Source organism: Helianthus annuus, unplaced genomic scaffold (genome assembly GCF_002127325.2).
Source record: "Helianthus annuus cultivar XRQ/B unplaced genomic scaffold, HanXRQr2.0-SUNRISE HanXRQChr00c063, whole genome shotgun sequence".
Lineage (NCBI taxonomy): Eukaryota > Viridiplantae > Streptophyta > Magnoliopsida > Asterales > Asteraceae > Helianthus > Helianthus annuus.
Genome location: NW_023395579.1, coordinates 17,630 through 30,061, shown reverse-complemented (window position 1 = coordinate 30,061; position 12,432 = coordinate 17,630). Strand labels below are relative to the sequence as shown.

Below are 12,432 nucleotides of genomic sequence, written 5' to 3'. Positions count from 1 at the left end.
GGGTTTTTGTATACCCTATTTCCGAGTTCTTTAGCACCCTATTTTCTGGTTTTTTAATACTCTATTGCGATTTATTACCCTATTTTCTCGTTTATTATTATTATATATGCATTGTATAATGTAAAAAAACATTAACATAAATGCACTAACATAAATTTAAAAGATAGAGATTAGAATCATCTATCGGGTATAATCGGTTCCGGTTCCGATTCTTGTCCGGTTTCAGGTATGATCGATTCCGGTTCCGGTTCTAGGTATTGAGATCAAAATGCATACCCTATCTATACCCTACGGGCATGGTCGGTTTCGGTATCGAGTATAGAACACCCGGGTATTGAAAAAAACGGTTCCGGGTTTTTCATCGGGTACGGTTTTTTTTTTTTTTTTTTTTTTTTTTTTTTTTTTTTTTTTTGCGTACTTCTAGTTAAAAGTTGATAAACGTAAGTACCTGGGCTTGGTGACCAAGAATAACAACAAAGGCATTATGAATGGGCTGAACACCAAGCCATTCTCCATTTCTATACACTTGAAGCCCATATATTTCATCTTGAAGAAGAAAAGTGATGAGATTAGCATCACAGTGTTTAGGTAAGCCCAATGCCAAACTTGGGTTGGGGCATGGTGGGTAGTGATTGGCTGAAAACAAATGGACCCCAGTAAGCTCATCTCCAAAAAACCCAGGCCCAAGCCCAAGTCCTTCACGTATTAGATCCAGTATTCTCGCTGACAAGTTACCCACTCGAAGTGAATATTCCCCGACAACATCTCTACATAAAAGATTAAGGTTTGTTAGAAATAATCATAATTAATGGCAAATTGGATTTTAATAATCTGAACTAGCTTTTTTTTCTCGATAATAATCCCAACTCAGTTAATTACCCACAATAATTCGAATTCTTCCATTTTGTTTGTAAAATACTCCACCGTTAAAAAAAGATAATGGAGTTTTTCCAAATTACAAACCGATGTTTTCGGACTGTTGATCAGAACGAGTATATGAGTCGATTGATGTAAAACTTACCTCGAAACAGTGCTCTAAACGACGAAAACGACGCTTCAATTCGGGTGTTTGAACTTCTAATTAACAAAAATTATTTAGAGCAATGTTTCAAGGTAAGTTTTACATCTATCGAATCTTATCCTCGTGCTGATCGAAGCCCAAAAACATCGGTTTGTAATTTGGAAGAAAAACTTAACTCCGTTACGTTTTCTTGACAGCGGACTATTTACAAATAAAATGGAAGAGTTCAGATTATTGTGGGTAATTAACTGAGTTGTGATTATTATCGACCAACAAAGGCCAGTTCGGATTATTAAAATTCAATTTGCCTAAATTAATTGGGTCCTTTTTTATATAAAAACACAAAGAAGAATAAAAAAAGGCCCATTTACCGATATCTCGTGGGTTTTTGAGGCCACAAGTAAATGAAGTCGTCAATCGGGCAACAATGGTGTCGTAAATTATCTCGCCATAAGTGAACCTTTTCATTTTTATAATCGTAGGTGCTTGTGTACAGCCTACACTTATTACTCGGATCTTCGGAGTAAACACTTGCCTTGTCCTCATTCGGCAAGTCAAAGAACTCTTGCACGACACTCATAGTGTCATGCAATAAGCCGTTATCAACTCCATGATTGATCACCTAGTTTCAAAAGTTAAAAAAAATGAAAAAATCGTCATTTCACGAGGAAAAACAGTCAAGAAAACATCCCACCTAGGTGTTTATATACTTGAATATAATTTTTGTGAGTTTCAAAATTTGAATACATACTTGAATATAACTTTTGTGAGTTTCAAAATTTAAATACATACTTGAATATAATACACTGAAATTTGTTTTTGGAGATGCAAGCAATGTTTTAAAATCCGGTTTTGATACCGTACCAGATTTGGCTTAAAAACGGTTTAACCGGGTGTATTGGGCGGTTCAACCAGGTGTACCGGGCGTTTCAACCGGTTTTACCGGATAGTTCAACCGGTACAACCGGCGGGTTTGAACCGGTTTGCATCATGCAAGAACTTTAGGAAAATTGAGTTGACCCTAGTATAGTTAGCAGAGAAGAGAACTCAATGTTAACCAAAAAAACAAAAAATCTTGGTTTCGTATGGACCGTACCCCACAACATAAGAGTCCCTTAAATGGGATTCGTTACTAGGGGTGGAACCAAGAAAGTTTCCCAACGAGACCAACAAAAATATAGGGTAAATTACATAGGTAGCCCTTGTGGTTTTCTAAAATTTTGGAAATCATCTATTAAGTATTAGAAATTACAAAAATAGTCTGAATTTTTGCAATTTATAACACATTTAGTCCAAACTTTTGCAAATTGTAGCAGTTTTAGTCTAAACTTTTGCAATTTGTAACACCTTCAATCCCTTAAACAAGATGGGGTTAACTTTTTCCAGAAAGATATACTAGTTAACAATGTAGGAACCTTATATATAAAATCAAAATAAAACACTTTTATTCAGTTGCAATACAATAAGACTGGTGGGTGTGGTTTAAAGCCTCTAGGGGCTTTATAGTGCCACGTCAGAGCCACGTATGCACCACATAAGCAGGGCCTTTATCATTAACTTGCACAGTGTTTGAAGGCTCTTTAAAGCCCTCTATTAAATAAATGCAAAAAAATAATAAAGAGCAAAAAATTTGATTGGTTGAAAACAATGGCGCCCATGTGCACATCTCATTAGCACTCGTTACTGGGATGAAGCCCTCTCTATAGCCACCCCCCCCCCCCCCCATGACGCATGGGAAATGGGATAGGGGCGCCAAAGGGCACAAACGATGCTGAGGTGGCCAGGGGCGGTATACCACACCCCCTTGCCTAATCAACATGAAAGCAAACGATTCGAGTTGAAATAAGAAGAAAACAAGAACGAACATAAAACTAGAAAAGTTCTTGGCTGAGGATCATTGAACCCTTGATATTTATATCGAAAATAAGATCAGATAGTTCTGCAAAAATTAAACCAAAAATAAAAAATAAAAACCATTGAACGTCTTCAATGCATTTTATTTTGTTTAAAGATCTTTGACCAAAAATTGTGGTCTATTTCAGCTCAAACAGCACGAAACAACTAATCTGGGATACAACTGTTTCTAAAAACTATTGTGCCAAACAATTGACAACAACCGATTGTTTCTGACCTGACCCATGGACCCTCACCACCCGCACCTGACATGAAGCAAAGTGCAAGGTGCGTCATTAAACGTCACATTGCGCCCATACACGTGTACATGTACGACTTAAAGGCACTCTTTGGGAACCTACTGGTACGGGGTTCTAAGAAACATTAAATGAGTGTTCTCATGACTCATATATAAGTCACTCCATTTTTGTTTCCTCCTCTCATGTAGCCCACGTTCATGGGCGGTTCTTAGTAGGGGTGTGGCAGGGCCACAGCCCGGGCAACTTTTTCGGCCGTAGTGCTAATTTTCCGCATTTCGATCGAAATTTTTTTATATATACTATGTTTGGCCCGGGTTGCCCGGGCTTTTTTTAGTGCCCGTGTCTTTCGGCCCTGACACGTTCAACGGGCAAGATCCGCCACTGGACACGTTCTCGCATTTTCACCATTTTCGATCACCTTTTCCTAACTTTTACATGTTCAAGTCCCAACTTTGACTATCGATACATTCATTCTAGCACAAATTTGGACATGATTAGGTTCATTGTAAAGCCCTTACCACATAACATAACACAAATCCACAAATTAATACTTATATTAACCAAACATAATATAAATATGTGTCCAAAGTTTGGAAAAAATAGAGTGGAAAATTCTCTAAGTTTTGCAACAAAAGGTTCACACAAAACAAAAATGTAGGGTCACTAAAAAGTTATACTAAAATGAGTAAAAAGGATAACGGGACTAGTGGACTCTATGGAACAAACAGAACCTTAGTATAGTATAGTGTGATGGCTGATCTATCCCATTTCATAAGAAAACAAATATTACAAACCTGAAATAAACCATAGTCTTGACAAGCTCTAAGAATTTGTTGAACAGCATCATGTCGATCACGAGCAAGGTCAACCACGGGAAGAGTGTTGCAGAAAGGCACGGTCGTATCTCCCGGCCTTGAATCGACAGGGAAAACGTAACTTTCTGGCAAGGATTTAACGGTGGAAGACCAGCTTGAAAGTAGCTTTTCCATGGATTTTGCTGATGAGAATGAGAACTTGTGTGTGTGTACACCTTCTTTTAAGGGTAGAACTCAATGGTCAATGCTTATTTTTTTATGATAGTTTTAAGATGGGAGTTTTTGGTATTAACATGTCAAAAATATTTTTAACTCGCAAAGTCACTTTTCAATTTAAGTTGTGTTTTACTGTCTGTAATATGTATTATTTAATATGTATCGTAATATTTTATTAATCACTTATTGGCCCCCTTTGCAGCATTTCGTTAGTCCTCACTTCAATTCAATTCAAAAGTCTTTGTCTGGTCAACATGCACGTGATCACTTTTTTCTTTTGGGAAAATTATGAAAAGGGAAAATTACCACAGTAGCCATTTGACCAGCCAAATTTCGAAAATAGTCATTTGACCGGGCATAATGGACCCTCCCATCAAAGTGAACCCCCATTTTTATGCACCTTCAATCCAACCACACGCTAGCCGACACGTGTCCCTTCAGCCTGAACCGGCTTTATGCCGCATCGCCTGTCAGCCGAGCCGCTTCCCCCCCAAGCCAAGCCGCTTCGCCGCCTGCCCACAAGTACAAGCCATGCCGCTTAAAGTACAAGCCAAGCCGCGTAAAGTACAAGCCGAGCCGCTTCAGTAGCATTTTTTAAAAAATATCAAAATATATAAAAAACATCAAAAAAATATCAAAAAACATCAAAAAATATCAAAAAAAAAATCAAAAAGGGGCTGATAGGATACCCAACTTAAATCCTTTTATACGTTAATTGAAAACCCGCAAAAAGGGGGTCCTTCTGTTCGGACCGGCCCTCTGCGTGACTCGAACCCGCGCCTCTACGTTAGAAGCAAAGTGTCTTAGCCAGTTTTTCCTCCAGGCAGGAGCTGATAGGATACCCAACTTAAATCCTTTTATACGTTAATGGAAAACCCGCAACCACCCACAAGCTTATACGTTAGTTTAAACCTAACCTAGTTAGTAGATCCTTTGATTTGGAAACTTTTATTATTATTAATTTGCATGTATCATTATTAGACATTAAATAAGATAAAGACTTAAATAAGATAAAGACTTTATTTATTAAGATACAATAGGAAACAAACGGACAAGCATTTATATAAACGTACGATTAAACTATAAATCTAAGAAATAAAAAATAGATTATTTCTAAGGCCAATCACCCAAGAAGAATGGGGGCGGCGAGACCGAACGATCACTGTCTCGACCGTCAGATCTTGGCGAGTACCAACATGTACGACGTGGGCTCTCCGGTGTTGGGCATCGAGTGTCCTCCTCCCCCCACCATTCTACGTACTCCTCTCCCGGGTCCGTTTCATAGCCTTCCGGTCTTCCATGCTCCAGCATCTGGTTAGGTTGATTAGTGTTTGGCGATGCAATTTGAAGTGTGCTCATTGCTAAATCGTATGCCAAGTTCAACTCTTGATCTGTTAAATCGTCTGGATGTTCTTGCTGGTAATATTCATAAACAATGTTTTCGTTTTCTAGTGGTTGGTTTGCAACTGAGTTAATTGAAGGTGGTGGGTTTGTAGGAGGAGGGTTCGGTCGACGTCGAGTGGATCTCCCAGGTGCGGGAAGTAGTTGGTTCGAAGGAGGAGGGTTCGGTCGACGTCGAGTGGATCTCCCAGGTGCGGGAAGTAGTTGGTTCGAAGGAGGAGGGTTCGGTCGACGTCGAGTGGATCGCCGACGGGTTGCGGAAACCACTGGTTCGATAGGATCTTGGTTACCTACACCCATGTTTGTGTTCATAGTGAGTTATGTTTATTTTGAAGGTGTAATGGTGTGTGTGGATGTTGGGGGGTTTATATAATAGAACGAAGTCATCATAATTCCATATAAATAATTAAACATTTAAAATAAATATCATTAAACAACATTTGGGCGTGGTAAACATCGCCAAAAATACAGTTTATCGGCCATGAAACGTCTGTATGCTAAAAAAATTTGAATTGTTTGTCCGGATCGAATAATTGGTTTGTCTATTACTAAATGCTCCATAAGCATACATAGATAGACTCCCTCATTTCCTGAGAGTGACCTGTTAGACACCATGTATTCTTCATTAAGCTCGAAAGTCATGCATTTTTCCGGTTTGCCCGTCTTTTTCCAATACCGCAAATGCACCAACAAAGCTCCTAAATAAACTGCGATCTTAGTCAACCGTGGGTGAATAACATTTCTGTACTTTTCACCAACACATATGTCTTCACATGCGTATATAACTAATTCCTGAGTTACCAACTCAAGTCGAAGCAGCAGCCATTCTCTATTTTCCAGCGGCAGTGGGAAAAAAACGTAATCAACGTCGATGAAAGAAGGAAATGGGTTTAATTTACCATTAGCATACATAGCCACGTTTTTAGTAACGGAGTCTAATAAATTCTCATAGAATTGTGGTGGTAGAATAGTCCAACGCAAGTTTAGCATTGTCTCCGTTTGAAGTTTTCTACTCCTCCAAGCCATTAGTCTTCCAACCCAACCTTCAATATGCTGTAGAAGCATCATTTATTAATTTTTAAATATGTTAACATCAAAAATAAATTACTTAAATCAAAATACAACATATTGTAGAAAGATTTAAACGAAATTTACTAAAGCCGTTAAGTAGCCGTTACTACGATATCCCAACAGGGTGCCCCAAAAATTTTGGTCTAGCTCAATTGATCTTGAGAAAACAGCAGAGTAGCAGAATGGAGCGTCTCCATTATTGTAAAATGTGACCACATCTTTCGACCAATTCTCCGTTTCGTCGTCTAGAATTGCCCATCTACCTATTCTGTGGAGGTGTAAGCTTTCACGGTTCTGTACAAATTGGTTGTCTTCAGCATTTTGTGCATTTGAAGATTCAGAGGACGACCTTTCACTCTTGTTTTTTGGCGCCCACCATTTTCTAAGAATCCAACTTGATGATTTGTTAACGGGTTGAGAGCTGTATACATCATCAGTGTTTTTATTAGACATTTTTTCCAACACATATATGAGAGAAAGTAGTTTTTTTGTGTGTTGTATTTATACTCCAAGTCATAGAATTAATTATTTATAAGTATAAATATAAATTATTTGGTTTATTAATTTACTATGTAAGTAAAATAAAAGAAAAAATTCAAAAATCAAAATGCCGCTAGATATGCCGCTACCGCTGACCATTAAGCCGCTACATGTCAGATATGCCGCTACAGCTGACCATTAAGCCGCTACAGCTATGACTTTCCCTTCCCAAGGCGATGGGACATGACATTTCACTATTCAAGCCGCTACCGCTGCCCATTATGCCGCTAAAGCTATGCCCAAGCCGGTACACTTCTGCCACTATGCCGGTTCACATTTCGCCAAGCCGCTACCGCTGTAATTATGCCGGTACACCCTACCGCCAAGCCGGTTCACCTGTCGCCAAGCCGCTACAACCAACCGCCAAGCCGTTTCAATTCTACCGTTTCAATTTCACTATTCAAGCCGGTTCACTAGACCCCAAGCCGGTACATTCGCTGCCATTATGCCGGTTCACTAGACCCCAAGCCGCTTCGGCATTCAAATATGCCGCTTCACCTCTACAAATATGCCGTTTCACTTACCCGGTTCACCCAATGTTGACACGTGTCCGCCAATCTTGTTAATACGAAAAAAAACAAAGACTTTCCACTTTCCAAGTCATAAATTCTCTTGTCTTTTTTGAACCCGACACACGTGCACCCGTTTTGAAGAACCAAAGCTCCGTAGTCCAAGAACAGTTGGGGACCACCGATTCCAGCCGCCGCAGAGGCCCACCACCACCCTGCTTCGCCACCACGTTGGGGACCACAGTTGGGTACCACCGATTACAGTAGCGGACCATGGACCAGTTTTACCAGGGCCCGACCCGACCAGGTAACATGCAACAAGATCCGATGAATGAAGATCCAGTATACCAATCGCCTCCACCTGTAAAGGTAAGTATATATGTTTTCCCTTTTTCTAATATTACTACTTTTTGTTATTATTTCTTTTTAGTTTATTTCATAATATTATGACATTTTTTTTATCTAAAATTACTAGAAAGTCCAAATCAAAGTTAGACAGAAATGGTCGGTTATAGATCGATTGAAGGATGCCATGTCCGAACAAACCCTATCATATATCAGAGAAACTTGTTTTGGTAATTATTTAGATATAAAAAGTACTGTATGTGATAGCAAGCTTTTAGTCGGAGTTGCAAGTCTGCAAGAAAATACACCTACACCGCATCTTGGTATTCCTTATAAGCTTGCCGGAAGGATCCTAATGTTTACCCCTAAAAATTTCTGTCTAATTACCGGGTTAGAGTTTGGGCCCACAGAGTGGACACCAAAGGATCACGAAGATTCCTTCAAACGGAGAATGTTCAATGTCAAAAAGCGTGTTAACATGGCAATGGTTGAAGAAAAATTCGCTGTTCTCCGGACATTAGATCCAGATGATCAAACGAGGATTTGTCTTTTGATGTTGTTAGGATTAGGTTTTTTGGGACTTCAACGAACTAATGTTTTTGATGATAGATTGATACACCTCGTAGACGATCTGGTGGTATTTAGACAGTATCCATGGGGGAACTATTTTTGGGAAAACACGGTTACGAATGTTTATAATATGTACATTCGACAAAAAAAAGATACAGCTGGTTTTTCTTTAACAGGCTTCGTCTGGCCCTTCAAGGTAGCACTTTCAGCTTATTGTTCATTACAGTTATATGTTGATTAATTAATTATTATAGATTATACCCATTTATGTGCAGATGTGGATCATGGAGGTTTTTCCAGAATTTCGAGCAGAACCCGAGTTATTTCAAGAACAGACGATTCCAAGATTTTTAGGTTGGGGAGCCAGAACTAAGTACCAGAAGCAAGGTGTGGATAAATATCTTCGTAATGCCATTAAGGTATTTTCACTAAATTTACTATTATAAAACATATTTATTTACTTTAGGTAAGTGTTTTTATAATTTTTTGTATCGCAAAATATAGAAACCTGAATTCCAACCTCTTATGTGCATACTACCCACCGATGCTGAGATGCGAAGTGAGTGGTTTGTTGCCAGTTCAGATTATTTGGATACCCAACGTCAACTGTATGATTTTGACACGTCGTCTGATGTACGGTCACATATGCCGGCTCAAGTACGGGCTGAAGATTTAAATGCGGTGTATAACAATATTTTCGGTTTAAATGAGCCGAAACAACCGTTTTCCCCGGCACCAGACCGAACAGAAATTCCACAATAAAATTTTGGCCCCGCTCAATTTTCTTATGGGGTTGGTTCTAATGACGAACTTATTGAAAAATTTAAGTTGCTGATGGATGAAACAACCACAAGTTAAGTTTGATGATGGATGAAAACAACCACAAGTTAACTGCCATGTTAAGTTCGGCGGGTTTACATGGTGTTCGGCCGGTTCCTGCTAGTACTCCATTTTCCATGCCAGAAGTTAACTTTAGTGATAAGGTAATACTTGAAATTTTCATAATAATCAATAATTTATAAACTGATGACATTTTTTAAAATTTATAATTTTAGGGTGTAGCTGACCAGTTTGAAGTATACGATAATAGTTATCGTATGCCGAGCTTCAACCTAATGCAAGAAGATATTGTAAGTTATAAACTAATGAAATTTTTAAAATATAATTTTTCCAACTGTCTAGTCTTATATATTTTATTTTCTCGTAGAATGCTGATCCGGAGTTGGTGAATTTGAGGCGCTCTGAACGGCTTGTGAAGCCCTAATCCTGTGTGCTATCACCATTTGTTGTTTTTAAACATTTGAAAAAAGGGCAAACAAGGAAGCAAAAAACCGATGATCAAAAGATCGATGAAATTAGGAGTTGGTATCCTAGTAGTGGCGATGTCCAGCTCCGATTAACGACGGGTGGATTGGTAGGTCCGTCATTCTGGTCAACACTGCTAGGTGACGATAACGAGGGGTGGTTGAGCGATGATGTAAGCAATTTTAGATATATTATCTGTTTACTAACAAAAGTAAAATATTATTTGATTTTTTGCTTAACAACATATCTATGGTTGGATGATCCACTTGTATGAATCGAGAGATCGTAATGCCCGTTGGAGTATTTTACCACCATATTTCCAAATGTATTTTTTTGGAACGACTCTCCCTGAACAAACATACAAGGGTTATTACACCGGGGTCGTGGAACCTTTTCCAGCAATTACTACAGTTGATGAGGTTCTTTCTAATTTAATTTTAATTTTATTTACATAGTTCCGTAAAAGTTTATTGATTTTAAAAAATAAAATATAGGTGTATGTACCTTTGCTTATACCGCAAACACACTGGTTTTTGGGGGTTTTCAACCTGGTTAACCGTACTCTGACTGTTTACGACAGGTACTATTCATTTTCGTTTGTGTTTTTAGTTAAAAATTTATTAATTGTAACATTTCTTTTTTACTTTGTCATTGTCTAATATGTTTTATGTTTATATTTTGTAGCCTTGCAGAATCGCCATTTCTGGACCGGGGAAGAGACCAAGTGCTCACTCATATTAATTTTGTCTTTGACAATTGGCTACGTAGGCACGGTTACTACACCACAATGCCCATACCGCTGACTTACCCCTTTCAGGTTACTTTTGCACACAACGTGCTTCAACAAACGGGGCCTTTAGGAGATTGTGGGGTATGGGTTTGCATTTTCCTGGAAAAGCTAATTAACGGGAAGCGGATTAATGACGGTGAAGACCCCAACGTAACGGCTAGCAATATGAGGCGGCACCTTGCTATGCTTTTCTATGATTCAAAATTAGAAGGAGAGTCGAGTGTTGAAAAAATAATTCAGAGTGTTGAACGTAATAGTGATGAACTTCAATTACTAACGAAACCGTTTCGTTAGTTTTTGTTATGTATTTGAATTAAGAACAGTTTAAAATATGTTATTCTACTATTTTTGCTATAATATAATATAATACCAACAAAAAAAAAATTAATATTAGTCCCTTATTACACCTACCACCACCTATATACCCCCCCCCCCCCCAAAATACCCAAAAATCAACTACACTTAGCAAAATGGTGCTATGCAGGAATTGTGGCTCGCAAACAATTATAAAAACTTCCTGGACCGCTACAAACCCGGGAAGAAAATTCTATTGCTGCATCAGTCGACGAGGAGGCTGTGGGTTTGTGGATTGGGCAGAGGGGCCCTCGTGCCAAAGGGCTATTGATGTATTTCGACATTTCATGCATGAACAACAACATGTGACCGTTGCAAATCAAGCCAGTGAAATTAGGCATCTTCAAGACGAAGCGTTAACAATGGCGGTGAAGTATACACGCGTGAAGATGTTGTTACTATTTAGCTGGGTTTTTTTGGTCTTGTATTATGTTGTTCATTAGAGTTAAATATTCTAATTAAAATTAAATAAATAGTTGAATTCCGAGTTTGCACCGAGTTTTTCGTCACTCGTAGTTTCTATTTTAGTTTATTTATTAACTATCAATACCCCTTTAATTTAACTAACCTATTAAGTTGTAATATTTAAAAACAAAAAAAAACTTTAAATATTTAAAAAAAGAAAGTGTTTGGTGGGGGATAGCTATGACCGCGGGTGGGGGGGGTGGGGGGTGGGTGTGGGGTAGCGGTGTGGGGTAGCGAATGTTGGCTATAAATAGCCACAAAACATTGGTCTCCCAACATGGTAAAAAAAAAAACATTGAGCACCAACATTAAATAAGTTTATTACTTAAAAAAAACACAACATGGTTAATTGGACAGAAGAAGAAGAACTAGCATTAGTAACAGTTATCGTTGACGCTAAACGGAATTTACAACGCGGACAAACCGCGTACTGGGGGCAAGGGTTTCAACACTATCAACAGCACGTCGGCAACGCGTGGCACAACTTAAACGCGTGTCAACACAAATGGCGTGATCTTAAACCGAAGTTGGATCGGTTTAAACGTTACTTCAACCGTGTCCCGGCGGCTGGCTTGAGCCACGATGATCGGGTATATATCGCGAGGGTCGAGTTTAGGCACGAAGAGAATACGGATTTTAAGTTGGTTGACCACTTTAATATTTATCTTACTTTGTAGTTTTTTTTTTAATGCTATGTAGTTTTATATTTTTAGGATTTAATAAGTAGATTGTGTAATATTGTTAGGATTTAATAAGTAGGTTGTGTAATATTGTTAGGATTTAATATTGTAATATTTTTAGGATTTATAAGACCGTTTTGTATAATATTGATATAAGTATAATGTTTATTGTTTCTGATTCAACTCTTATCGATAAA

At 38.3% G+C, this 12,432-nt stretch overlaps 2 protein-coding genes across 2 annotated transcripts; one reads left to right on the top strand and one right to left on the bottom strand.

Moving 5' to 3' along the window:
- Positions 1-418: 418 nt before the first annotated feature.
- LOC110936944 (hyoscyamine 6-dioxygenase) lies at positions 419-4,180 on the bottom strand. Its single transcript, XM_035987255.1, has 3 exons — positions 3,969-4,180; positions 1,393-1,643; positions 419-767 (listed from the first exon to the last, which is right to left on the bottom strand). Exons 1-3 carry the CDS (start codon positions 4,161-4,163, stop codon positions 425-427), a joined length of 789 nt encoding a protein of 262 aa, XP_035843148.1. The 5' UTR covers positions 4,164-4,180; the 3' UTR covers positions 419-424.
- Positions 4,181-10,211: 6,031 nt separating this feature from the next.
- LOC110933742 lies at positions 10,212-11,030 on the top strand. The gene is made up of 3 exons (XM_022176949.2): positions 10,212-10,365; positions 10,441-10,526; positions 10,631-11,030. Exons 1-3 carry the CDS (start codon positions 10,270-10,272, stop codon positions 11,028-11,030), a joined length of 582 nt encoding a protein of 193 aa, XP_022032641.2. The 5' UTR covers positions 10,212-10,269.
- The last annotated feature ends 1,402 nt before the right edge of the window (positions 11,031-12,432 follow it).

Bases quoted from the DNA above. Each gene is read 5' to 3' on its own strand.
- LOC110933742 (XM_022176949.2), top strand. From the start codon at position 10,270: ATGTATTTTTTTGGAACGACTCTCCCTGAACAAACATACAAGGGTTAT. The intron at 10,366-10,440 runs GTTCTTTCTAAT...AATAAAATATAG, and splicing joins CAATTACTACAGTTGATGAG to GTGTATGTACCTTTGCTTAT. The intron at 10,527-10,630 runs GTACTATTCATT...TATATTTTGTAG, and splicing joins ACTCTGACTGTTTACGACAG to CCTTGCAGAATCGCCATTTC.
- LOC110936944 (XM_035987255.1), bottom strand. From the start codon at position 4,163: ATGGAAAAGCTACTTTCAAGCTGGTCTTCCACCGTTAAATCCTTGCCA. The intron at 1,644-3,968 runs GTTTGTAATATT...TTTTGAAACTAG, and splicing joins AAGACTATGGTTTATTTCAG to GTGATCAATCATGGAGTTGA. The intron at 768-1,392 runs GTAAATGGGCCT...TCTTTTATGTAG, and splicing joins CAAAAACCCACGAGATATCG to AGATGTTGTCGGGGAATATT.